The sequence below is a fragment of the Pteropus medius genome, unplaced genomic scaffold (assembly GCF_902729225.1).
Source record: "Pteropus medius unplaced genomic scaffold, Ma_sr-lr_union100, whole genome shotgun sequence".
NCBI classification, from domain to species: domain Eukaryota; kingdom Metazoa; phylum Chordata; class Mammalia; order Chiroptera; family Pteropodidae; genus Pteropus; species Pteropus medius.
In genome coordinates, this window is record NW_024349800.1 from 61,753,676 (window position 1) to 61,779,336 (window position 25,661).

At 44.0% G+C, this 25,661-nt stretch overlaps 1 protein-coding gene across 6 annotated transcripts in view; it reads left to right on the forward strand.

Annotated features, from left to right (window-relative positions):
- The first annotated feature begins 4,354 nt into the window (after positions 1–4,354).
- Positions 4,355–25,661, forward strand: part of KIDINS220 (kinase D interacting substrate 220) — an 86,312-nt gene continuing 65,005 nt past the window's right edge. For 3 of the 6 annotated variants that reach the window (XM_039888073.1, XM_039888076.1, XM_039888078.1), the window contains exons 1-6: positions 4,355–4,499; positions 16,206–16,347; positions 17,524–17,622; positions 18,648–18,746; positions 22,513–22,611; positions 23,460–23,561. In XM_039888073.1, coding sequence (XP_039744007.1) covers positions 16,240–16,347; positions 17,524–17,622; positions 18,648–18,746; positions 22,513–22,611; positions 23,460–23,561 — 507 coding nt within the window. In that variant the 5' untranslated portion in view covers positions 4,355–4,499; positions 16,206–16,239. Of the gene's footprint in view, positions 4,516–16,205; positions 16,348–17,523; positions 17,623–18,647; positions 18,747–22,512; positions 22,612–23,459; positions 23,562–25,661 lie in introns of all 6 variants that reach the window. The other 3 variants (XM_039888075.1, XM_039888077.1, XM_039888074.1) reach the window with 2 other exon arrangements.

Consider the following 25,661-nt stretch of genomic DNA (forward strand, 5'->3'; position numbering starts at 1 on the left):
TCTTTCAGAAGTCAGGGAACTCTGGTGTGATTAGGGGTGATACCTTCTTCGAATAGTTCTGTAGTCTCCGCGTACTTTATCATAAACACATATACCTTTTATAATCAGAGAAAAACGATTTTTAAAGCGAGATAGTATGTAAAATGTCTTCGGATTTTTATGGAAAATTTTATACGCAGTGAATCTGAAACCTTGTAAAAAGCTTGGACCGCTGAAAGCGCCACCCCGATGTGCCGATACTGTTGAAAAAGATGAGAGGGTGATTAAAATAACAGTTTTGACGAGGAGCGTGGTGAGGAATGAAAAGATAACTCATATTTTTCTTTCTACCTAATACCACAGGACAAGTAGAACAGCCAGATTCGTGAAGTGATTTCAGTGAGTCCACGGAAGCAAGAGACCTTAGGATGTGCTTGCCAGAAAGATTCAAGTGAGCTGCAGAAACCACGGAAAGACCACTGGGAGTGGAGGGGGCGTATATTTGCAACAAACTGAGGAGGTAGCATTTCGGTTCTATTTTACAACAGTTCTCTCAGGACAAGATATGAGCCCGAGAGCCTGTAAGTATGAAAGGAATAAACAGCATTTGGTCTGAGTTAGGAACTATTTATTATCAAAACAGAGACAACTTGCCAAATGTAACCATTATGCTGATAGAGGAGAATGCATGAGATTATAAAGCAACTTTATTTTTCCTCTATTTGCAGGCTGCTCCTGCAAATGTTCTACTTCTTGCTTCCCACCCCTGGATGAGATTTTGAATAAGTCTCATAGTTTTCATAACGTGTGCTCATTACCCTTCGATCACAAACTGTCACCTTGCCACTTTTGGTCATTAACAATTCTCATTTTAGTAATTAAACACCTGGCCTGGAATAATAACAACACCCCTGGCCTTAGGGTTCTCCCCTCCCCAGTTCAGACCTGCAATGGAGAAGGGAACCTTGCCTGACAAATCTGTTCTCCGCCTCACGGCTTCTCTTCCTCCCATCATATGACTCCCGTCTCTTCCACCATCAGAACTGTGGGCTACAGTAAAGCTCTTTGCAAGCTGCTATCTAGACTGCTTTAAAACTATTCCTTAAAGAACAACTTGTACACTGAGTATCTTCAGGGATTTTTATTTGTGGAGAAGAGGCAGGGAGGAGGTTCGGTTGGCATAAGCAACTGTCTTTTCAGTGTCTGGGACTGAGTGTCCCACTTCTGGACCGGGGTTTGCAAGGCTCTTGACCGATAACCCCCCTCACTGCAGTGCCGTGATGCTTGGGCCCACCGAAGCTGGAGAACCACCCGTCCTGTGCCCTCGCCTCCCCTTCTTACTACTGTATTCCAGTTTCCCCCAAGAGAGGAGTCCTGTTTGCCCGGTTCGCCGCCCCCGAGCCGGCTCACACCTGGCGGGCGGAGCTCAGCTTGCATGTGAACCTGGCCTTGCCTGCAGCCAGCCTCCTGGGCTCGTGTGGAGGCTGGTTTCACTAGCCGGGTAGTGCTGCTGGGGTTACAGAAATTATGGGGTGAAGGGGATGGGGTTAGGATGCTGATGGTGAGGTGGATTGGAAAGGGGGATTATTATGGGGCCAGCTCTTCTCGAAATGGTGTTTCTCAGGGGAAGGCGCTGAAGGGTTCCAGAACCTGTCTCCCGGAGTCATCGATGTGCTAAACTAACCACACACTCTGGGGAGCTCTTTCGGAGCCTTTTGATCCAACATCTGATATATAATCCACGCTTTCTCTTCGTGTCCACCCACTCATTCAGAAAACATGTCGGATGCCTTGCTGACTCTTGAGATACAGTGGTGTCCTCTAATCTGTGGGGGACGCATTCCAAGATCCCCATTGGATGCTTGAAACCGTGGCTAGTACCGAGCCCTATATATACTATGTTTTTTTCCTATCCATATATGCCTATGATAAAGTTCAATTTATAATTTAGACACAATAAGAGATTAATAATAATAACTAACAACAGAATAGAACAATTATAACAATATATTGCAATAAAAGTTCTGTGAATGATTGTAGGGCCATGTTTAAGCAAAATCAGGGTGACTGAACACAAGTACTGCTACCGTGACAATCAATCTGATAACCTTGATGGCTACTGAGAGACTAACAGGTGGGGAGCATCCACAGCGCGGAGACGCTGGACGAAGGGGTGATTATCGCCCGGGTGGAACCGAGTGAGATGGCGCGAGATTTCATCATGCTATGCAGAGCAGTGCATAGCTTAATACTAATGCATTGTTTATTTCTGGAATTTTCCATTTAATAGTTTTGGAGCAAGGTTGACCAGGGGTAACTGAAACCCAAGACAACGAGACTACAGACAAAGGAAGACTACTGTAGTTCTTCATGTCCAGAGTGCAGGTTCTCACCTGGGGCTATGGATCCCTGTGAACCCATAAATTCCAATTCCCTTGTTGGTCTCAGAATCAGTGGTCACTTTAAGGCCACCTGTTAGAGCCTCAAAAAATGGTTTGATGTTAAAAAGGGATGTTCACATTTGAAATCACGAATTTGGACACAGTGGGACCAAAATCCAAGCCTGAGAATAGTGTTTTCTTGGAATCAGCTGGGGGGATATTTTAACGCCCCAACAAGTTTCGAGTCTTGATTTTTACAAAGCCCCACAGATGATTCTGATGTGCCAAGATTGGGAACTATTAAAGAGTATCTCCCAATGAATCAACCTGGCAACTCACGGAAAAAGCCAACAAGGAGTATGGTGTGACAGCATCAGATGTTGGTGTGACAGCATGAGACAATGAGAGAGTATCCCAAAGCACATGACAGAGTCAGAAATTATGTGGCTTCTTCCTCAAAGGCTTGTCAAGGCCAGAACTGTCCTCGACAGGGTGAGGGGAGTTGGAGTGGAATAAGGATGGAGTGGACTGACTTTATGATGGGAGAAAGACAAATAAACAAGTTAAAGATGCTTCAACACATGCTTTTGAGTACCTACTGTGTCCTAGGCACTGTGGTGTAAGATGTGAGTACAGAAGATGGAATGACAAATCTGCATGAGGTCCTCCGGAAAGCTTAACAAAAGAGACTACTTTAGTTGTATCTTAAAAAACAAATAGAATTCATCTGTTGGAATCAGCTGGACAAGAGGCAGGAAAGCGTGTCTAGGTGAGGGAAGGACACTTTGGAAAAGAATGGAGATGAGAAAGAGCATGGCTGGATGTTCCAGGAACTGTAAATGTCATCGCCTGGGGGAGGGGCAGGATGGGAGGAAAGTAGTGGACAGAGCAATGGCCAGAAGTCTGCCAGGGACCAGCGCCTGAGGAGGCTTGCGTGTTAAGTTCCATTTGATAGTTTGTGCTATGGAAAGGGACGATTCTGGGGATTTTTATCAAAGATGTGACATGATCTCCAGTCTCCAGAGAAATGGTTAGTAGAGCACCCGTGGAGGCTGGGAGAGTCGTTGTGGGGCTTTTGGAATAGTCCTGGCGAGAGTTTCTGAAGCCTTTAAACAGATCAGGAGGATGAAAGTGGCTGCAGTCAGGCGATGGGCTGATCTGATGACACTGGGGAGGGAGGAGGAGGTGTATGACTCCTCAGTTCCTGTCTCCGTGGGTCGGGGCAGCACTCTGGTCCCTTGACAGGAGCAAAACAGGAGCAGGGTCCCGTTAGGTAGGGGCGGGCGATGAGTCCAGCTCTGGAAACTGCAACCACTTTAACGGTTGAAAGCAGCAGCCCCCCAAATAGGAGGAAAGCTAGCAGAATAAGGGTCACCGAAGCCCAGGGAGGGAGAACATTTCCAGGAGGAAGCAGTGAACGAAAGGGCTGTGAAGGAAAGCTGTCAATCGCCCGTTGGCCGCTGGCAAGTCCAAGGTCCCCTCTTCACAGGTGGGGGTGAAGGCCAGACTGCGGGGGCTGCAGAGCCGGGAGTGGGGCAGCGAGGAGCCGGTGGGCTCTCTCCCCCAGGAGCAGGTGGCACAGGCGTTCAGAGAAGGCACGGACCTCGCTTCTGCGTTCCCGAGGGAGGGATGTGAGCGGACATTATTTGTAATGTGTTTGCAATGTCTTCCGAAGTTATCGTTGTGGTTTACTTCCCTGCAAAAGCTCTGATGATAATGGTGAATCGGGGTTATAAATGAACCATAATAAGAAGAAAAACGCTGACAGTGAAGAAAATATTGCCTGGCGCGCTCGTCAGGGATATGCGGATTCAGAGGCCGGGGGGCGGCAGGGCCGCGCGACTCAGCTTCCCCGCACCTCCCCTGCACCACCCTGGCCGGCGCCCGCAGCCGCCTCCCGCAGCCGCCTCCGGCCCCGCCCCAGGCCCCGCCCAGGCATGGCTCCCCCCACAGGGGCGTGGCCACCCGCCGCCCCGCCCCGCCGCCTTGCGGTCACGTGATCTGTCAGTTCGAGGAGACGGAGGAAAATGGCCGCCGGGCGTGTTGAGGGCGGCTCGCTGCAAGCCGCGGTCTGTCCATTGCCGGTGTTCTGACGGCGCCTGCGGCAAAGCGCGCCCTCTCCGCCGGAGCTGTCCTCAGGTCGGGCTGCGGGACGGTCAGTGCGGTGGTCGGCTGTGCGCGGTGACCTGGAGGAGGCGGGGACGAGGCCGGGCGGGGAGGGGGCGAGGCCGGGTGTGGGGCCCGCGGCCCGGCATCCGGGGGCCTCGGGTCCGGCTCCGCGGAGCAGTCCGCGCTGACTGCGGCGCCGGGAAGGTCTGGGACTTGCTGCCCCAGGCGGTCGTCTCCGGGGGTCGAGAGGCGCCTCGGGTGGGAGGGTGGCTGTTAGTGACACAGTTATTTTTCTTTTGTGGAGCGGCGGCCGGCACACCCACCGCCCGGAGAACCCCTTCGGCTGCTGCGGCCGACGCTGGCGTCCGCGGTGTCTTTCCCGGGGCTTCCGAGGTCGAGGTGGTTGGTTTTCTCCCTTTGTTTTCAAATTGGGCTCCATTGCTCCATTGTCCTGCGCTGGCCTTTCTACGCCCGGCACAATGTCAGCAAGCCGTCGATTACGACGCTTTCAGTGATTTATTTAGAGGGAAACGATTTCTTTGTCAACCAGCAATGTTGAATTATTTTTCTTTCAAGTAGCTGTGACATATAGAAATGTTTAAACCAACGAAGAATATTTTTTTATTAATAACTGTTTATGGAGCCATTTCTGCTAGCCTTTAGGGGCGCTGGTTAAACATGTAGCTTTCTTAGCCTTTGCCTGGGCGATTCCCAGCCTGCTGGCCTGGGGTGTGGCTCCCGACCCCAAGGGGTGATTCTGACCCATTTTGTCTCTGTCCGCACTTCGACGACGGTGAGGATCAGACATCTGAATTTTGTTGGAGGCACCGTAGTGTATCTGGTACGGAGCCAAGGTTGAGAAGTGCTGCTCCCAGGCGGTGTTCTTTGTTCTCCAGCTTGACTAGCATGGACTGGACACTTCCATCAGGATCGTTCTGGGATGCTTGTTAAAATGTCAATTTCGGGGCCCACTCCAGGTGTATGAGTGGGATTATCTGGGGGTGAACCCCAAGGAATACCTATTGACAAGCTTAGTATTGACGCGCTTCCCAAGTAACTCTGATGCTCACAAGTTTGAGAATCTTTGTCTGCACTCTTTGTGTGCGTGATTTCCAGATCTGTTTTTCCAGATATTGGCCGGATTCTCCAATTTAGCTTTTTTGGAGCACCTCACATTCAGCCTGGCCAAAGCACCCCACAGCCTCATTCACCCAGCAGGAGGGTAGGGAAGGGGGTGGCGATCACCATGCAGAGCAAAGTCCCGCATCCTCCTGTCCCTCTTTTGTTTAGAGCAGCACCACCCGCTTCTCCTGTGCTTGGCATCTGGTCATCTTCCATCTCTTCTTTTCGTGCTGATTCTCATTCAGTCCTATAAATCTCCCTTTCCCTGAGGTAAAAGAGTCAGTCTGTTCCTTGCCTTCTAAACAGTCCTAACATAGTAGCAGATAAAGCAGGGAAACTGACAGTTCTTGAACAGAAGCAGGAAGAGGGGGATGACACACTCAAGCGGTCCTAGGAAAATTTACCTCCCAGTCAGTCACATAGTTTCTTTTCTACACCTAGAATCTTCTGGATATTTTGGTAGATCAGAGTGTCAAATGTGGGGGATTTTACGTTGTCAAGTTCATATCTCATTCATTCTCCATCCTCACCACCTGTCCCCTGTCCTGTGGGTTGTCTCTTAGTCGTTCCTTGACTGGCATCCAGGGTCCTTACTCTTTGTGGTTTTCTAGTCTGGGCCACATACATTGCTGGGAGGTAAATTTTCCTAGGACCGCTTGAGTGTGTCATCCCCCTCTTCCTGCTTCTGTTCAAGAACTGTCAGTTTCCCTGCTTTATCTGCTACTATGTTAGGACTGTTTAGAAGGCAAGGAACAGACTGACTCTTTTACCTCAGGGAAAGGGAGATTTATAGGACTGAATGAGAATCAGCACGGAATCAAGATCCAAGGGAGCATCTCTCTCAGGGGGATTTGTTTTCTCATTTGTGAGGAGTCTTTCTCTCTGTCCGTCGGTATCTGTTGGGTTCTCCCTCCGCTGACTGGTTGTCTCAAAACTGTCATTTTGCACATGGTGCATAATGACTGGGTCTCTGGTTTCTAATTCTCAGTTCTCGAGAGGAATTCGATTGGCCCGGCTTATGTTTTTGAGAGTCGTATGTTACAGATCGTGTGCCCATCCCTGCTTATGGCTGATGGGCGAGAACATGGCTTTTGAGGAAAGCAGGAGCTGTGGGCAGGCAAAGTCCCACAGAAGAGGAATCTTTAGGTTTGCCTATGCAGTTATTCTATTTGACAAGGTACCTATGATGTTTCTACTTGTCCTAGACCAGTAATAGGTTCTGGGGCCATAAGAACAAAGGAGAGTCAGCTCTTACCTTTGAAGAGGTTGCAGATCTAACTGCTCTTACTTTCCAGTCTTAGCGCTCACCGTTTACTTAAATATTCCCTCCACGTTATTCCTGGGCAGACACTACAGAGTCCCTCAGTGAACACTCTCCGTTTTCATGCTGCTCTTTTTGCCTGCTCTATGCCCTTCATTCATTTCCCACCTGTTGGACCCACTCTTCCAGGATCAGCACAAAGTGATACTTCCACGATATCCCAGTGGGAGTAACTTCTCCAAACTCCAAGCACTCAGGCTTTCTCTAGCGCTCTTCTCCTTGAAGGATAGCTTGGATTTATCTGGTTGCTATGTCATTTGCTTTTTGAATTATGTTAGACAGGTTACTTATGTATGAAACCTGTTTCTCATGTGTTAAATGAGAAATAATATTTACATAACACAATTTTTAGAAAATAAGATATAGATATGAAAGCGTCTGAAACTGTAAAGTGATAAATACTGTTTTTATGATGAATGTCTCATGTCTCCTGTAAGTAAGCTTACTGAGGGCTTGATAGGAATCCACTGAAGGCTAGCATGGGCCTTGCGCATGATGGTGCCCAGGAAATATTTGCAGAGCAGATGAGATCTTGTCCCCTGGGCTTCCTTCATTCACCTGATGTCTGGAGAGTTCCTCCTGTGTTCCTTGAACTGTTTCAGGCCTTAGGGAAACAGCAATGACTAAGCCAGATATACCTCCTGCTTGGGAAAACAGTCACTGCAGTTAAGTGCAGTGAATCTTTAAGTAAGGCCACTCTTGAAAAAGCCAGAGGAGGGGAAGGAGGAGGTGCTGGTCTGGGGGCGGGGAGGGGCAGTCAGAGAAAGGTCCCTGGGAAATTGACATTTAAGTTAAGACTCAGGCTGTCTAGCGGTTAGTTGGCAAAAATGTATGGGGGTTGGCAGCGAGAAGATCCTGGGTCTTGTGAAGGTGAAGGGGAGAATGACTTGCAGACAGGGAATTTCTGGGAGTGAAGGGAGGAGGATGCGATGTGAGGTTGAGGGCACTGGTTTCCAGATAGGTGAGTAGAACCCCTTTAAGAGGGAAAGCGGGGTAATCAAAAGTGAAGTCTCTGACGGCGGAGGGGTTGGGAGACTTGGCCTTCGAGGGACGTAATCACATTTATTGGGCACACTCGAGGTCAGACTCTTGGTTTACCTCGTTAGAAGCCTGGTCGATGGGAGTCATTTTATAGCTTACTAGCTGCGACAGTCTGTTTTCTCCTGCTAAATTAACAAATCTGACTCGATCAAATTCAGTTCAGGAAACATCAGTTCTTAGTATGCACGAGAAACTTGTAGGTGCTTTTGAATTGGTGAAGGTACGACTTGTGAAGTGCCTGCCATTCAGAAAGTCAACAATAAAGAAGGGAAGGTGAATGAATGCAGAGGTTATCAGAACTCAAAGTAGGTAATGTCGAACGATCAGCAAAACCCGCTACAGTATTTCCCCCTAAATACACAAAGTGGAGAATCATACAGTGAACCCTCATGTACCCATCCCCAGGTCCAACCAGCAGTGATCAGTATTTCGCCAATTTTATTTCGGCTATTGCCCTCTTCTTCCCATCACTCCCTTCTTCCAGTACTTTAAAGAAGCCCGAGCCTCCATAGGGCAGAAATAATATCTCATTCAGCTCGTCCGTGATAACCCACAGCACAGCGCCTTGCAAATTATGGGCGGCCCACAAACTACTGTTAGATTGAGCTGTTACTGAATTGTAGCTGTGTAGAATTGTATGCATTTTTTCACAATTATATGACAAAAACAGATCACCTTTCCGTAATAGATTAGTTTAACACTAATTGGGCAGCTTATGGCAAAACAACTTCAATTTATAAGATTTTTTAAATTACTATTTTAGTAAAATTTTCTGCTTAGTATTAGTTTTAAGGAATCGAGGTCTAAAGTCTTAATCTTCGCCACTGTCTGTAACAGTGATAACTAAATAATGTTTTATGTATCTAAAGGTGATATATGTACAATTCACATAACAGATTGAGGAGAGAGGTAGTAAGATTTGAACACCTAAAATTTCGAATCATTTCTTTTTCTTTAATAGTTGAGGTCAATATAGCTACTTTTTTTTTTTTTTTTAAATGTGCTCTTTCTGGTTTTATGTGGTATTGTAGTGAAGAAAAATATTTGATCCAAATAAGGGCTTGTCGGACATGTGCATGTGTGTTTTAAAAAAAAAATTGCAGACCTTCTGAAGACTTGTAAGGATAGTACAAAGAACTCCCTTTAACCCCTTACCTGGATTTATCAAATGTAAAATTAAAATTTAGGTTGCACATAGCACATGTAATTTCTGTTAATTCTATAGCCATTTATTGCTCTCTATCTCAAGCATTTACTTAGTTTCTGAGGATGAAAAGATGAATAATATGTGATCCCCTTTTCAAGAATTTCACAGTAAATTAATAATTATGACATTACTCTAAGCATAATATTGAAAGTATGCATGCAGTATAGGTGTACTAGGCGAAACTGTCCAGGGCATGAGAACATGGAGGGGAGAAGGAAGGAGGAGGCCTCAGAGGAGGTGACCTCTGAGATGGATTTTGAAGGCACGTTCTGGTTTGTTAAAAGTTAAAGCCGAGTCAGGCTTCTCGGGCAGTTGCATCAGGATAGGCTTGCTCATTCATTCTGAGGTGGTGGGCGTCTACTGTTCGTTAGACACTGTCCTAAGTGCTGGAGATTCATTAGCGAACAAAACAGATAGTCATCACTCTCGTTGAGTTACATTAAAAAAATTGTGTAAATTAGTTTCAAGTATACAGTACATTGTTTAGAATCCATACAGTTCATAAAACAATCCCCCCAATTGATCCCTCCGTCCCCTGGCCCTCCACCTAGCCATCATATTAATTCATGCTAACTGTATTCCCTCTACTGTGCTCCCCATCCCCGTGACCAACTATCAACTACTAAATTGTACTCCTGTAACCCTTCGCCCCGTTCTCCCAGTCCCCAACCCCTCTCCCCTCTGTCCATCACCAAATTGTCCACTATATTTGTGAGTCTTTCATTTAGTTTGTTCGTTGTTCCTTAGATTCCACATATAAGTGAAATCATATGGCATTTATCTTTCTCCATCTGACTTATTTCAGTCAGCACAAATAACCTCTAGGTCCATCCATGTCGTTGCAAATAGTAAGATCTCATTTTTTTTAATGGCTGAGTATCGTCGAGTTACATTTTTGAGTTGGGGCAGAGAATGAGGATGCAGACAAAAGGAACTAACTAATTAAATGATGTCTCTACTGACAGGAAGTGCCACATGGAAGACTAGAGCAGGGTTATGGAATGGGGAGTGATGCTGGGGTGCTGGCTGTTTCATACACAGCTGTTAGGGAAGCTCTGATCAGGCGGCTTCTGAACAGAAACCCAGTGTGGCCTGAGCAAAATGTAGGAGAAAGAGTGTTAAGAGCTGAGCTGAGGGAGGCGGAGGAGGTGGGCTAGATCATGCAGGGCCTCGGAGGCCATGGCGAGGATCTGGGATTTCATTTTGAGTGAGAGGGGAACTGTCGGGGAGTGTCGAGCATAGCATGGCCATAAAGAGAGTGATTTAGAAGGATCACTGTGGCTGCTGTGTGGAGAAAAGCTTGTGGAGGTGGCAAGGACCGCCACCCAGGCCCGGGAGTGTCAACGCCAGGAAGGGTTCTGGGAACCGATGTGGGGTCAGTGTTGCTAGAGACGTCAATGAAACTCGAAGGGGAGGCTGGAGTTAGGACCAAGGGAGAGGCCACATTTCAGAATTTACTGTGTCGCATCGAGGGTACAGAAATTGGTGTTGGGCTACATGGTCACTGTCGTTGCTTTGGTGTAGTATTTAATGGGGGAAAGGTGAATAGCGGGCATCTACTAACCATTTGGCCTTTGGTAAAAGCGTTTGAATATACTAAAAAATCTTGTTGGCCTCTTACATTTGTTTGCAAGTTCTAAAAATGAGCTTACTGCAACATAAAGATTTGTTTTCTAACCTTGCTATTGTCTCTATCTGCCATTTCCAAAAATAATGTTAAGACTTGAACTTTCTTGTTAATTGTGCAGAGGAACAAACAACCTTATATTCCCATTGGACAAAAATGCTGTGCACAATACATTCAGACGATGGCCATTCGTTCCAGAAATATAGTGTCTTCCGTGGGCCAGGAACTGTGCTAGGAGTTGGGTATTTGGTATAAAACAAAAGACAATAGTCCTTTCTCTTATAAAACTTATATCCTAGTGGGAGAGACAGCTGCCGAACAGGTTATTATGTAAATTACAAGTTTAGAAAAGTGCTAGGAAGAAAATAAAAAAGGACCCTGTGAAGGAAACAAAAGGATCCTATGGTAGGGAATTATCTGGGTCAGGGGACTCCACTAAGAAAGGGTAGTTTAAAAATGTTAAAACTCTATTCTTAGGTAAAACAGCTAACAGTTCTCGAGTTTGATTTAGACACTATTGTAATCACTTTGCATATAAGTATGTGGTTATTTAAAGACGGCGACACTTAGACACTGAGGTCAGGACTCGCCCAAGGTGATAGGGTATTAAGTAGTGGAGTCAGGAGTCAAACCAAGGCAGTCTGGTCCTAGGGTCCATATTTTTTACCCCTATGCTAAGCTGCACTTTAAGAAGAAAGCCTTTTTGAAGAGACAACATTGAAACTGAAGGTTAGAGAATGATCATGTCTTTGTGTCCAGATATGATTTCCAAGTGGCCTTGTTTTTGTCTCGACATCATGGTTAGCGTGACCTTCTCCGCTGTCCTGTTCTGTGAGATCGTTTGCGTCCACACGGGAGCACTAAGGTCCCGCTCTGCAGCCAGGCCCGCCCCTGACAGTCGCGCCCGCTCTGCTCTTTCTCAGCCCGTCATGTAGGTGTCGTGCGAGATACACGGTGAGGGCAGGTGGGCAGGTGAGCAGGGTGGAAAGGCGAGTGTGGGATGGCAGTCTGGGTTCAGCTTGCGCACGGGATGTGGCGGGGGTCCCAGTCAGCGCAGGCTTGCTGGAGAGGGTGCCGTTAGAGAACGTCCTCAAGGAGTAGACGTCCTCAAGGAGTAGACGCTGGCCGGGCATGTCTGAAGGCCGCCTTTCTGAGCCGAGTGGGCGGGAAGTGTGAGGGCGGGGAAAGGAGAGAGGAGCTGCGGGTAGTTCGCCTGGCTGGAGCCGGACTGTGGATGTGAGTGGGGGAGCGGGTCAGCGCCGAGGCGGGGAGGGGAGGCGGAGCGGGATGAGGCTGGGATGGTGAGAAGGGACGGGGTTGTGGAGGATCCGCATGCCCTTCCCCTCGAAATCAAGAATCAAGTTCATGAATCCTCACCACTCTACTCAGAGCAGAGCTTTTCATAGGAATTATACAATTGAACTTCATAATGGCTTTAAAAGGCTTATAAGGGTTTCAGTTCCTTCAACGACTTGTGAGGAATACAGCCATCAGCTCCTGTTCTCCCAGCATGAGTTCGTGGGGAACTAACCGAAGGATTTTAAGAGACGTGTACTTTTGGTTAAATCACTCTTGCTTCAGTGTGGCAGCTGATTTGGAGGTGGGGTGGGGTGCGGGGGACAGGAGGGAGGAAACGGGCTGGGAGACTGTCATGTTGACCCAGGTGAGAGATGGTGCGGGAGACAAATTCAGGACAGGTACCTGGACCGCAGTAGTTTCCGCTGTCCTGGAAGCAGAGCCAGCACGATGGGACCTTGTAATGCCCTCCCAGCCCTGCGACTGTAGTTGATTGGTTCTGGGTTAGCACCTAACACAATATGGGCAGTCAGAGCCCTTTGCTGGGACTTTTGGATTTGGGAACAGAGAATAGTCTGCTTCCTCTAGTTGTAGAAACTGTTGGATTCGGGGCTAGATCGTCGCTGGAAGCCATATTCCCATTTGTGTAAAAGCTGATCTCTGATGAAAGTAGATGAAGCCAACAGAGAATGAGAATTCTACTGGCATTTGAGGCCCGGTGGCACCCAACTTTCCCACACTATGGTGTGGGAAATAAACCAGTATCCTTAAAATAAATTTTGCTTTGCATAAGCTTCGTTAAGTTTGTCTCTTGCCCTGTTAGGAGTCTTAATTGGTGTAGATGGTGAAGACCCAAAACTAGAGCACTGAGACTGGAGTTGGCTGATCTCACGTTAGGATGTAAATTGGACAGAAAATGGTAACTTCTTCTCCAGAGAGAGAAGGAGATGCTTCGGCAGAATGAACATGGGAGTGATGTTCACAGTGGAGACAGCACAGTGAGCAGAGACGTGTGGAGCAGCGGGGCAGGTGGGGGCAACTCCGAGGGCTTCTGCTGGGCTGGGCTCTGGGATGGAGCGGGGCTGGTACAAGGGAGGTAGGGGAGGCCACATCCGGGTGCCTTCCTGAGGTGTTAGACTCGATCCCGTAAGAAGTGGGAAGAAATGGAGTTGTTGGATGTCGCTGATGACTGTTAATACAAATCTCTCACTGGTTTCCAATGGTAAAAGTATCACATTTTAGAAAATTAGGAAGTAAAGATTCTAAAGAAAGTAAAAGTTACATGTCATTTCAGTATTTAAAATGCATATATTTTAAAGAGTTGAGATGCCATTTATACAGTTTTTTAGTTAAAATTTTCTCCCAGTTAATATATCACCAGCACTTTTCTGTCAGTACATATTTTGGAGACATTATGATGACTGTAGTATTCCATTGTGTGAATATCTCATAATTTAAGTAGTCCCTCCATCTCTAAGTTTTTTGTTCTTATGAATAAAATTGTATTGTATTTAAAATCTTTGTCCATGTTTCCTGTGTTTTTAGAATTGATTCTTAGAATGAAGTTACTGGCTCAAGTAACATAACTTTTTTTGAGGATTTTTTTAAAAGTAAGGTATTATTGTCTACGATCCCGTCTGATCTCGGAAGCTAAGCAGGGTTGAGCCTGGTTAGTACTTGAAAGGGAGACCACCTAGGAAGACCAGGTGCTGTAGGTGTTAAAAAAAAAGAAAAAGAAATTATAAGCTGACAAGGTCCTTGCAATCTGTAAAGTCAACCAAGGGTTGCCTTGCCTAAAAAAAAAAAAAAGGTATTATTAAGGCACAATTTACATACAGTATAAACTCAGTTTTGTGTTCAGTTTTGAATTTTGACAAAGTCATACAGTAGTGTAAGCGCCCCCACGTCAGGGTATACAGCAGTCCCCGAACTCCCCACACCCTCTTATACCCGGTCGCAGTCATTGCACCCCCCGCCTTAAACCCTGGCGACCTCTGCTCTGTTTTCTGTCCGTGTAGTTTTCGTTTTCTGGAATGTCACATCAGTGGAATCATACAGTACAATAGTTTCTGCCTTCCGGCCCCAGAGATGGACTTCCGTCTCACGTGCAAACCACGTTCGCCCCAGCCCAAGGCCTCCCACAGTCTCAGCACATTACACATCAACTCGGCATCCGGAATCTCACTCGAATCGTGTCAGCTCAAAAGTTCTAATTCCCATTATCTAAATCAGGCCTGAGCGAGGCTCTGGGTACGGGAATAGGCACGATTTCTGTCCATCTGTGAACCTATGAACCTCAAGAAAAAGGTTCCATACTAGAAAATACATGGAGAGGGCAGGCGTGGGGTACCGGGTGTAGACACATCTGTTCAAGAGGGGAAAATGGTGGAGAAAAAGGAGTCGCCGGTGCCTCGCCGTTTTATTAACAGAACAAAAGTTTCGAATTTTGATGAACTCTGATTTATCAGTTTTTTTAAAGGACCATGCTTTTAGTGTTAAAGCAAAGAAATCTTTGCTTAATCCAAAATAGGCTATGTTTTCTTCTAGAAGTTTTGTGCTTTTTGATATTACATTTAGGTCAGTTTCATGGTATTGTCTGTATTTGGTGCTAGGTATGGGTTGAGGTTGGTTGGTTGGTTTATTTGCATTTGGATGTCCAATTGGATAGTAAAGTCCCTACTCTTTAGGACCTTACATTCTAGTTGTGGTGGGTGGACACATCTGCTGTGCTTCTGATGGTGTTAAGTGCCATGGAGAAGGTAAATTAGGGCACGGGATGGGAGTGCGGGGCCCGCCGTGGACTGCGTGAGTGAGGCTGTTACTATTTAAATGAGATGGTCGGGTTAGACTTTCCTGATGAGGGGACTGAAGGACGTGAGGGCGCTGAGGGAGCGGCCAGGCACACGTTTGGTGCAAGACCCCCAGGTGAAACGTTGGCTCTTACCTCAAGGGCTTTGAGAAGCCATTGGAGGGCCTTGAGCGAGGAAGGATGTAATCCCACCCGGCTCTTCAGCCAGCAGCTGCTAGAGCAGCATCTCCTGGGAGCTCGTTAAAGATGCAGGTTGCGGGGCCTCACCCAGACCTGCTGTCAGGTCGTCTGAGGGCAGGGCCCGGGCACCTGTGCTGTACAAAAGCCTCTAGGTGATTCCGATGCACGTGTCGGTTTCAGATCACTGAGGCTGCCTTGTGGGGGACAGACTGGGGAAGGCGCGATGGAAGTAGGGGGAGCAGCTGTGGTCTAGGTGAGAGGTCACGGTGGCTCGGACCAGGGTGGTCGTGAGGGAGGTGGTAGTAGTAACCAGATGTGAAATGTATTTTATAGATAGAACCGAAAGGATTTACTGCGAGGTCGAATGTAGAGTTTGAGAGGATGAGGTAAGTCATAGTAGTTGTGAGGTTTGGCCTTGGAAGATGGAGCTGGAGCTGCATCTACTGAGGTGGAGGAGGCAGCAGAAGGGGCAGTGGAGCACTTTTTTTTAATCTGGGGAGGATGTGGGGGTTGGATCTGGAGTTGGAGTTAAGACCGAGATGAGCGGCTGAGCAATATTCCATTGTACGTATGTTCTCAGCCATCAGAAGCAGCGAAACCCTGCCATTTGCGACAGCATGGGTAAATCTTGAGATAATCAGCTAAGTGAGATAAGTCAGACAGAAAGGGTTGAGAACCACCTGATTTCACTCATGTGGGATGTAAAACGGAAAGCAGCAGATGAACAGGACAAAAACTCATAGACACAGATGACAGTTTAGTGGTTACAACAGGGAAGGGGCGGGGGAGGTAGAACAGAGTGAAGGGGGCTGAATATATGGTGACGGAAGGAGATTTGACTTTGGTGAGCACAGTGCAGTATACAGATGATGTATTATAGAATCGTACATTAGAAACCCGTATAATTTTATTAACTAATGTTGCCATAACAAATTTAAATAAATAAATTTTAAAAATTACTAAAAGATTGAGATGAGTATGAATCTTGGAAAGAGAGGGGGCAGGCATTTTGACAGCTGAGCTAGGGGGCTTTGCCTCCACTCCTGCTGCTGGAAGTATATTTGTACAAGTTAAGGTTAGTTTATTTTCCTAATCGCAAATTATGTGTATTTTATCTAACCCGCTTTTAACAGGTATTGGAATAAAGATAACTAGGTTTCTGTGAAAATGTCAGTCCTGATATCACAGAGTGTCATAAATTATGTAGAAGAAGAGAACATTCCTGCTCTGAAAGCTCTTCTGGAAAAATGCAAAGATGTAGATGAGAGAAATGAGGTAAGACCAAGTTTCTGAAATTAAATTCTTCTCACAAATGTTTGTTGACTACCTTCTATGGGTAGGACCCTGCGAAGGGTGAGGGCGAATAAGTAAGACATATGTAGTTTTCACCTTTGGTGATATTGTTAGAAGAAATTACATCATGATTTCTTTAATTAAAAGTACTTCAAATTCCATATTTTTGGAATACATTTGAACTAACATAAATGACTGCATATTGAATTTGATTTGTGATTGACCGTTTTGCAGGTGGAATAATCGATATTCAGGAAGTTTGATTTCTAAAATCTAAAATGTTTCTAGGAGGTTTTAGAGACTTCTAGATCCAGTTTTCCTATAAATAGATTGTCGAGACAAAATTAGGACTTGTCGAAATATTTTTTTTAACGGAGCCCCAGTTCTCTCTCTGAGTTGTTCATTCTACACACCTGAGAATTTGAAGACCCGGCATGCTGTGTTCTTTTTAATAAGACAAGAAGTATGTATTTACCATTTTCAGTAACTTGTATTAGATATTTCTATTCAGCAAGACAAGTAAATAAAATATTGATTTTATTTCATCATGAACACCAGAGTTGCAACATTTCATGGATTAATAGACTTTTTATATGAATTTTTTAGTGGCAAGGTATGTTTTATAAAACTTCAGAAAAATGGTTTTGTTTCTTAAAACTGTTTTCAGTGTAGTGTAATTTTTTTTGCCAGTGGATAAGATGAACGAAAAGTGATTTTGGTGTTACACACATATAGGTGTGTGTATATGTGTGATCTTTTGTCCTTTTAGTCCTGATATATTATTTAAACCACACTCTGTGTTATGTTCTAACTGTATTGTTAGAGGATTTGGTTTCCATAGATATCCTAAGATTTTTATATACCTTGTGGTAATCGCTTTTCAGAGCCTAGTATTGTTTATATTTCCTTAGTTTGAATAAAATTGCAGTGCTGAAAACAGATTACTAAAGCTGTGGTTAAAAAAAGTTTCATTTTCTCTGACTTTTACATTATTAGTAAACTGAAAACTTAAGATTTGAAAGGTGTTTCTAAATTTAAGAAACACGGTAAACATCACTTAACTTACTATTACGAAAACGTAAGTGTGGTATATTTAACTGGCATTTCAGTTAAAGTACAGCATCTTGACAAGTTCTCTTTGTCTTTTATGTTCTCCAGTGTGGCCAGACTCCATTGATGATAGCTGCTGAACAGGGCAATCTGGAAATAGTGAAAGAATTAATTAAGAATGGAGCCAATTGCAACCTGGAAGATTTGGTATATATTGAAATAATTTACTCATTTGTCTTTTTTGCTTTCCTTAACGTTGCCATTTCTTTGTTTTTAAGAAGTGATTCAATAATAATAGGTTACACGTTGTATTTTAAGTTATATATCAGCTTTGCCTCATAATATGTTAAGTCAAGTTTTTATAAAAGGTCATATAGGAGAGAAATTTTTACTTTGAATGAGAGTTCTCAGCATTTCATGTTTTTCGTATACAGATGGCACTGGCCTTATAGGAAGCACATATACATAAAATTAAACGCCTGCCTAGTGAATATCCATGTGTGAGTCGTATTGTTATGTAACTTCCCTTAATGGTAACTTATCATTATAAATGTCATTACACATGATAGCCTGAAGGTGTGGTCCCTTCTGATATCACCTCTGCGGGATAAATTACTTTTCCAAGAGGCTTACTTTTCCTCTTACTGTCTCTTTGTTCTAGAAATTGTTTTTTAGAATCCAAGAGTTGCATCTGTTTTTTTTTTAATTGATGATTTTAATTGAATGATCATTTGAATTAAATTATACTCACAAATAAAAGTTAGGTTAGGATACTTGTGGCTTTTATTTAAAAAATAAAGGAGAATAGTTCCTTATCACATAGTTTCTAAACTCATCACCTGGGATCACTTTAATTTGGTAGCCGTGAACATGCTCTTAAATCTAATTACAGTCTTGAATTTCAGTTCGTAATAGTAGTTGCTAGCCAGAGGATTAGCCTTGAGTTTTTGATAGTCATCTTTTCTCCCTTTTAAAGAACACAGTCTGTGATTAAAGTCCAATGACAAGCCCAAGCAAGCAGTCGTGAAACCATTTCTACAGCATCGCGGTAACACGAGTAGACAGATAAACTCCTACCAGAGCTTAGACTTCAGTGTCTTTTTAGAGTAGTTCAGAGTGGGTCAGAACGGGTCAGTGTGGTCTGATCGTTTGGTATGTACGTCGAATTTCCCCCCTCATTTTGAAATGTTATTTTTGGTTTTGAAATGGTACCGTCCATCCGTGTGTTCAAGGATAACTGGACGGCACTTATATCGGCCTCGAAGGAAGGGCACGTGCACGTCGTGGAGGAGCTGCTGAAGTGCGGGGCGGACTTGGAGCACCGCGACATGGTACGCGCGCTCGCTGCGCCGCCGTCGGTCCACGGGAGCCTTCCTGACAGTAGCAGATACGTGTGAGGTCGCGTGTTTTATGTGTGAGGTGATCTGATGATGACGTATTTGGGACTGGGCATGGAAACGACCCTCAAGAATGTTTTAAAACTTAGGCGATATAGTATACCTCTTTTAGAATGTTCTCGGTCTTCATTTTCAGTTGTTAGAGTTTAAAATTCTGAAATATTTTTAAAAACGCCTCATTACCCTTTAACATTCAATGTTTTAGAACTTATGAGAGAATTGTTTCCTTTAAGAAGAACTTTAAGAGGGACATAGTATAGTTTTAAAAATATTTCAGTTGTTTAAAGTCATAATTTTCAGAATAATATTTATAAATTTATTTAAAAATATAATTGTATTGAGACATGCCATCTGTACACATTCTAAGTTTAACGAGATATGATTCTTAATTATCCTGGTTCTTATTTAATCTTGGCATCGGCTTAAAGCATAAAGGTGAAGAAAGAGATCATTTCTGGCATATTTATTCTGCGAAATATTTAGTCTTTTCAAAAGTTAATTTTAAGAGTGGAAGAAAGGAAGGAATTGATTTGCTTTGATATATAAAACATGTATTACTTTGTCGGTAATGCTTTATGAAGTATAGGTAGTTCAAGTTTTTAAGAAATAGTAGCATTCTACCTTCTCACACTTAATATTATATTATATCCACTGTTCTCAGAACAACTCTGTGTGGTTCAGGGTTAATTTTGTGCTCAGTGTATGTAGCTCAGGAAGTTGGGACCAGAACAAGTGCTCTTTGCCTAAAGCCACCCGGCCGTTAAGCCGTCAGGCTGAGTTTTGAACCCAGAGGTCTGCCTTACTGCCCAGGCTTTCTCCCTTGCCATTCTTCCACACGTATTAGGGAGCCAGGAAGTATAACGTACACATTATGAACGTGTAAAAACTTAGTAAGATTTGTAAAAAATGATTTCTTAAGCTTTTTAGTTCTCCATAGCGCTTATTTCCCCACAGTAATCATCACAACACCTTTAATATTTAAAGGGTCTTTGTGTTTGGCTTTAAAACACTAAAAATCAGAGCAACGGAAGACTGTCTATCTGCCTTAGTTGTTTTGTTGAACGGGCCCTAAGCTCAGAGGATTGGGTGGGTGGTCGCAGCCGCTGAGCTGTGGGAGAAGGCCTGGTCCCTGGGGCTCGTGTAAGGAGAAGGGGGTGACCACTGGGGGGTCATCTGGGGTTCAGGGATAATTCCAGGTTTTGCCGTCAGGAAGTCTGGTGAGGATTCTTGCTTGAGAAGACAGGTGCCGAACTACGGCTCTTGCTGTGGACAGTCGGTTCCAATCTTTTCATTTTGCAAGTTTGGACATAATTTTCTCAAGATAAAATTTTTAGCTCATAGATTCTTGCATAGGGTGACAAATTAAAGTGAGGTCATGGTATTAAAACAATTCTGAGCAGGCATTTTACAAATTAAAATACTGTGTATGTAAGACTTGATAAATGCCCAGCTCTATAATTTGACCTAAATAGATTATGTCAGCCTTTCCTGTCTTTCATGACCTTGACACTCGAGGACTACTCGTCTGGCGTTTTTAGATGTCTCTCAGTTTCCCGTGATTAGATTGAGGCTGTGTCTCGTTGGGAAGGCACTGTAGAGGCCGTGGGCCCTTCTCAGGCACCGGCTAGGTGGCTGATGTCACACTGAGCCACGGGCGATGTTAGCCTTCATCTCTTGGTTAAGATGATGTCTGCTAGGTTTCTTTGTCATCAGATTACTGTTTTTCTCTTTATATTTACTGGATATTTTGATACTACACAAAATACCGTGTTTTTGATTAAACTTTCATTTGCTTGAGCACCTACCAATGTATCTTGCATGCATAATTATTGCTGGGGTGTTATGATGATATTTCTATTTCCCTCATTCCCTCTACATTTGTTAATTGGAATTCTTTTACAAAGGAGAGTTCTCTCTGTCTCTCTGTCTCATATGTAAATATGTGTGGACTCGTGAATGTTTATTCTTTGGGTTATGATTCAGTTCCATACCTGTTTTGTTGCTCAAGTCGTCCATTGGCCATTGGGCACTTCTGTGCCCTTGTAAGATTAAGCACTTCCTTACTGTCTGGTACCAGAAGCAGCTTCAGGCTCAGGTTTATATCTTGCGCTTTCCTTGGCTTGTTTTCCTGATTATCAGCCCTGGAATCGGTTTTCCAAGGAACCTTGGTGCCTTTTATTGGAAAATGATATTTAGAAATCAGTATCTAGATGTTAGGTGTGCTTATTGCTACTGGGGTGTCACTGGTTGTAGTTATTCCCAGCGGATAGAGGTAGGAAATACATGTCTGTATACTAACTCTTGCATGTGCGTTTATTTCTGTAACTACCTATTGTATATATATTTTAAAAAGAGACTGGGTTGATACCCCCAGCTCAGTCCATGTAGCCTTCTCCCTCTCCCTAATCTGTGACTCTTCTCTGATGATGAGCAGTCTGGCTCTCATTATCTACACAGTACATTTGCTTATTTACTCCAGTCTGGTGTATAAATGAAGTAGTTCCAGAATTTCTAATCCACATCCTGAGAGAAACGGATTTCCATACTAAGTACAGTGTTTGTGTACAGTTCTTGTTTTTAACATTACAGTATTCAGTCAAAATATTGTTTTCCAAGGTTACCTAGGGTCAGTTGCTAAGTAATTATGTTATTATATGATTCATTTGTAATACAGTTAGATTCTGTCCCTGTCTGTATTCTATCTTTCCGGCCATTCTGGTTGACTGTTAAAACATTTTACATACAGCAAAATTCAGTCTTCGTGGTGTGTAATTCTGTCAGTTTTGACAAGTACACAATATCATATACCCAGCACCACAGTTCTGTCCAGAAGAGTTCTGTCACTTCAGCTGAACCCCCACTCTGCCGCTTCATAATCAGCCCCTCCTCCTGCTCCCCAGACCCGGGGCGCCTCTGGTTTGTTTTCCCTTTCTACAGTTTTGCCTTTTTCAGATTAGGGCAAGTATTTTTTAAAACTCTTTTTTTTAGGCATGGTGAAGCAGAATCAGAAGGATTTATACTCTCAGAACCAAATGTGGATTGGTCCAGATACTGATTTTTTTTTAAAAAAGCCTTCGTTTCTTAGTATAACTGGATTACATTGGTCTCTTTTATTGAATCGCATTACAGCTAAAGAAAAAATTACTCAAAAAATTGCTTCTGTAGCGTAGAAAATAGAAAGGCATCATGCTGTGAATTCGTACTTGACGACTTTGCCCAGCCCTGGAGATGGCGCTCTACACATCGTGGCCTCAGCGTTGTGTCTTGTAGGCAGAGGCGCTGTGTGATCTGGGTTTACAGGGAGTGCTTCGATGCAGGAGGCGCATGACGGCTGGAATCCCCTCTAGAACAAGTGCAGATTCATACGAGGGGGAGACTGTCTCGGAACATAGAAAGTATTCTGAAGAAAAAATTCGAAACAGCGAAATAGATCTTGGAAAGAATCCAGCATGAACGTTTCCTGTTTTGGTTTTCATTCTGTAGTACAAAGTTTGGAGTAATTATTTCTGGGTTTAAGAGATATGACTTATTTCAGTCAGGTACTATCGTATATTTCCCTGGGGAGCTTGGGAATTTAAAACTCCATGGTACTGCCTTCATGAAACCATGATTTTATAAATAATATTCACAGAAAGAACTTCATTAATGGCGTTTTCGTGCTTGGAGACAGCTCAGAGTTTTACCCCCGTCTCTCCTGCAGGGAGGCTGGACGGCGCTCATGTGGGCCTGTTACAAGGGCCGCACTGAGGCGGTGGAGCTGCTGCTGTCTCACGGCGCCAACCCAAGCGTCACTGGTCTGGTAAGCGATAACGGAGACGTCAGTCAGTACCGTGAGCGGTACGTCCTCCGAGGCAACGCTGACGGCTGATTGTATTTAAGACTTCCTAATGGATAGAAGTGATGGAGATTGTCTAAATTTTCAAGACGCAATCAGAAATTTTTCTTAGCTTATTTCAAAGGCAACTCTTAGAGCTTAAATGTTAATTATAATCATATAACATTTCAAAAGGAGGCTTTGAAATCCTTAAGTCGTCTTGCCTGTTTTCTGTGGGTATGCATTCTTAAACTTTTTTTTTTTTAAATAAGAGACATATATAAACATTCATACCGTTTTCCTGTGCATTCTGAAAGATGGTGACATATGCATTACTGCTCTGCTTGAGACTTGATCTCAGACTGTAGATTAAGAAGCTTTTATTGATGGGAGAACCCTTTTGTACTATATATGTATATCGAATCATGTTATACACTTGAAATATCTTACAATTTTATATGTCAGCTGTAACTCAGTAAAGCTGAAAAAAAGGAACTTTTATTCAAGTTAATGGAATGATTATGTAAGAAAAGTTTCACATTCTGTTAGTCTTGCCCGTTGGCTAGGTAATCACATTAAATGTGTTGAATCTGTAAAAATAATGTCTTTACGATATATAGTTATGTAGGGTTGAGTGTATATTACCAATTAGTATTATGAGTACTATGTGTGTTTTTAAAGTAGAGAATGGTCTGTAACTTGATTTTAAATATTAGTTTGTATTACTCTATTTACTTTTCTTAGCAAATGTACGATGTAAATATCCACCTAAAAGATTTTGTCTCCCTATCTTCCTTCCTGTCGACCAACCTACCCGCCGGCCTGTCTCCCAGCAGTACAGTGTTTACCCAATCATTTGGGCAGCAGGGAGGGGCCATGCAGATATAGTGCATCTTCTGCTGCAAAATGGTGCTAAAGTCAACTGCTCTGATAAGGTGGGTTGCGGTCCATGCTCCGTCTGCTCGGTGTGTCTGAGTTACGAGTGTTTTCATATGCTCTCATGAGGTTATGAGTATTTTATATAGATGTATGTGTCATAGATGGCTCTCTTGTATGTGTTATGTACTAAGTGTCCCATTTTTTATATCACACTCATCGTTCCCAGGAAAGCAGACAGGCAGGACGCCCTGTCTCCATCATTTGAATGTTTCTGTTGTGACTCTTCTTCCTACCTTCAGTCCTGTCTGCTTTTTCTGTATCAGTGCCAGAATGGTCTTTCTAAAATTCAAGTTTCGTTCTCTCTCTCTCATGCTTAAAATCCTAAGGACGTCAGTCCCTGGTATGATGTGTGAGGATAGGCCTTCACTCCCTTTCTGCACTTTCTCCTGTGAGCTGTACCCCACAACTACCTTGCCCACAGTATCTTAAGAATATCCTCTTGTTGGAAAAGTTTCTTAGGCGAGACCTAAGCCAGTTTGTAGGAAGAGGGAAAAGAAGAAAAAACGGCCGATGTGGGAGCAGATCGTTGGGTAAGGTTCTAGATGAAACAAGGAAAATAGGATCAAGAGTATATACAGAAAGGGATTGGATTTATCAGGGACAGAGGCCAGGGTTTGAAAAAAAGGAGAGAGATTTCCCTATGTGGCCCTGAATGCTGACTGCAGAGAGGGTCGCTAGATGTCAAGGTGAGGAAGGTCGTGTCAGATGTCAAGAATCCTTTGTAATGCGACAGGGAGATTATCTAGTGTGAAGAGCTGTGGGTAGAGTAGAATTTATAGCATGTGACCTTGTGTAGTCCAGTTCTGTGAGAAGCATAAAAGCGAAATGCAGTCGGTGTTCAAAGGACGAATGCCCACTTACCTGTAAAGATGGCTCAGATTTTTGATTTGTAGAGTTAGGGAAGGCATTTCAGCCAGAGAAAATGTTGTCCACAAAGGAAGAGGCTAGGGAACGATCTGATTCTGGGAGAATATAGATGTAAGGGTGACATCGGCAAGGTCCCCGGAGTTCCTTATTCTGTGTCAGCCTGCTCCCAGGCCGTGGCCTTGACAACTGCCTTCGTCTCATGCGTCCCTCCACTTTGTTAGGTTCCAGGCCCCATGTGCTGTGTTGGCAGCTTTGTGACTCTGCTGTCATGAGGTCGTGTCCATCAAGGAAGAGCGCCAGGGCCGCGACTTTGAGCAGTGTCCTTCCTGGGATGCATGGTGTAACTAACTGAGCGGTGCCGCCCAGTTCAGTAGCCACCAGCCACTTACGGCTGTTTAGGCTTAAATCAATTACAATTAAATTAAATTAAAAATTCAGTTTTCTAGTCACACTTGCCACATTTCAAGTACTCAGTAGCCGTAGGTGACTAGTGGCTGCAGAATTAGAGCATTCCCATCAACACAGAAAGTTCTGTCGGACAAGGCTGTTATAGAAAGTAGGCATTCATTCATTGTTAATTTCAGTCTGCAGCCCCGCCATGTCGTTAAAGGTCACTGAGCATATTCCTGTGTCTCTTCATAGCCGGGCTCCCCAAAGGGAAAGCGTTAACTTTTATGCATAATGATTATTCTCTGACGCCTGTTGAATCATATTCCAGCAAAAGGTGCTTTTGCGTGGTTTCTAGGCTGCAGTTTATTGTGTCACACGTAGAGCTCACTTGGAGTGGTGGTTAAGAGCACAGACTGAAGGTGGGCTGGTTGGGTTCATGGGTCTTGCTCCACCTGTTAAGCTTTGAGACTTTGAGCCTGTAACCAACTTCTCAGGGCCTCGTTTACTTACCTGTGAAAATGCGACATTGCGAATTGTACGTATTCTTGTGATAAGGATTATATGAGTTTATGTGTAAAGTAGTTGGAACTGTGTTTGGTACTCGGTGGTTACTGTTTTTGCCTCTGGTCAGTCTGTTAAACTTCAGCTGGTAATTCACGATATATGGGAAGCAGTGAAAACTTATGGAAAATGAAAGAATATGACTTTATGATGGAAAAATTGTCATTCACTGATTATAAAAGTTAAAAGATTATAAAGTTGGTTAAAAGATGGTTCATCATTTATTCAGAAGAAATGAAATGGGAAAATATGATTTATCTATGATTAAGGTTATGATC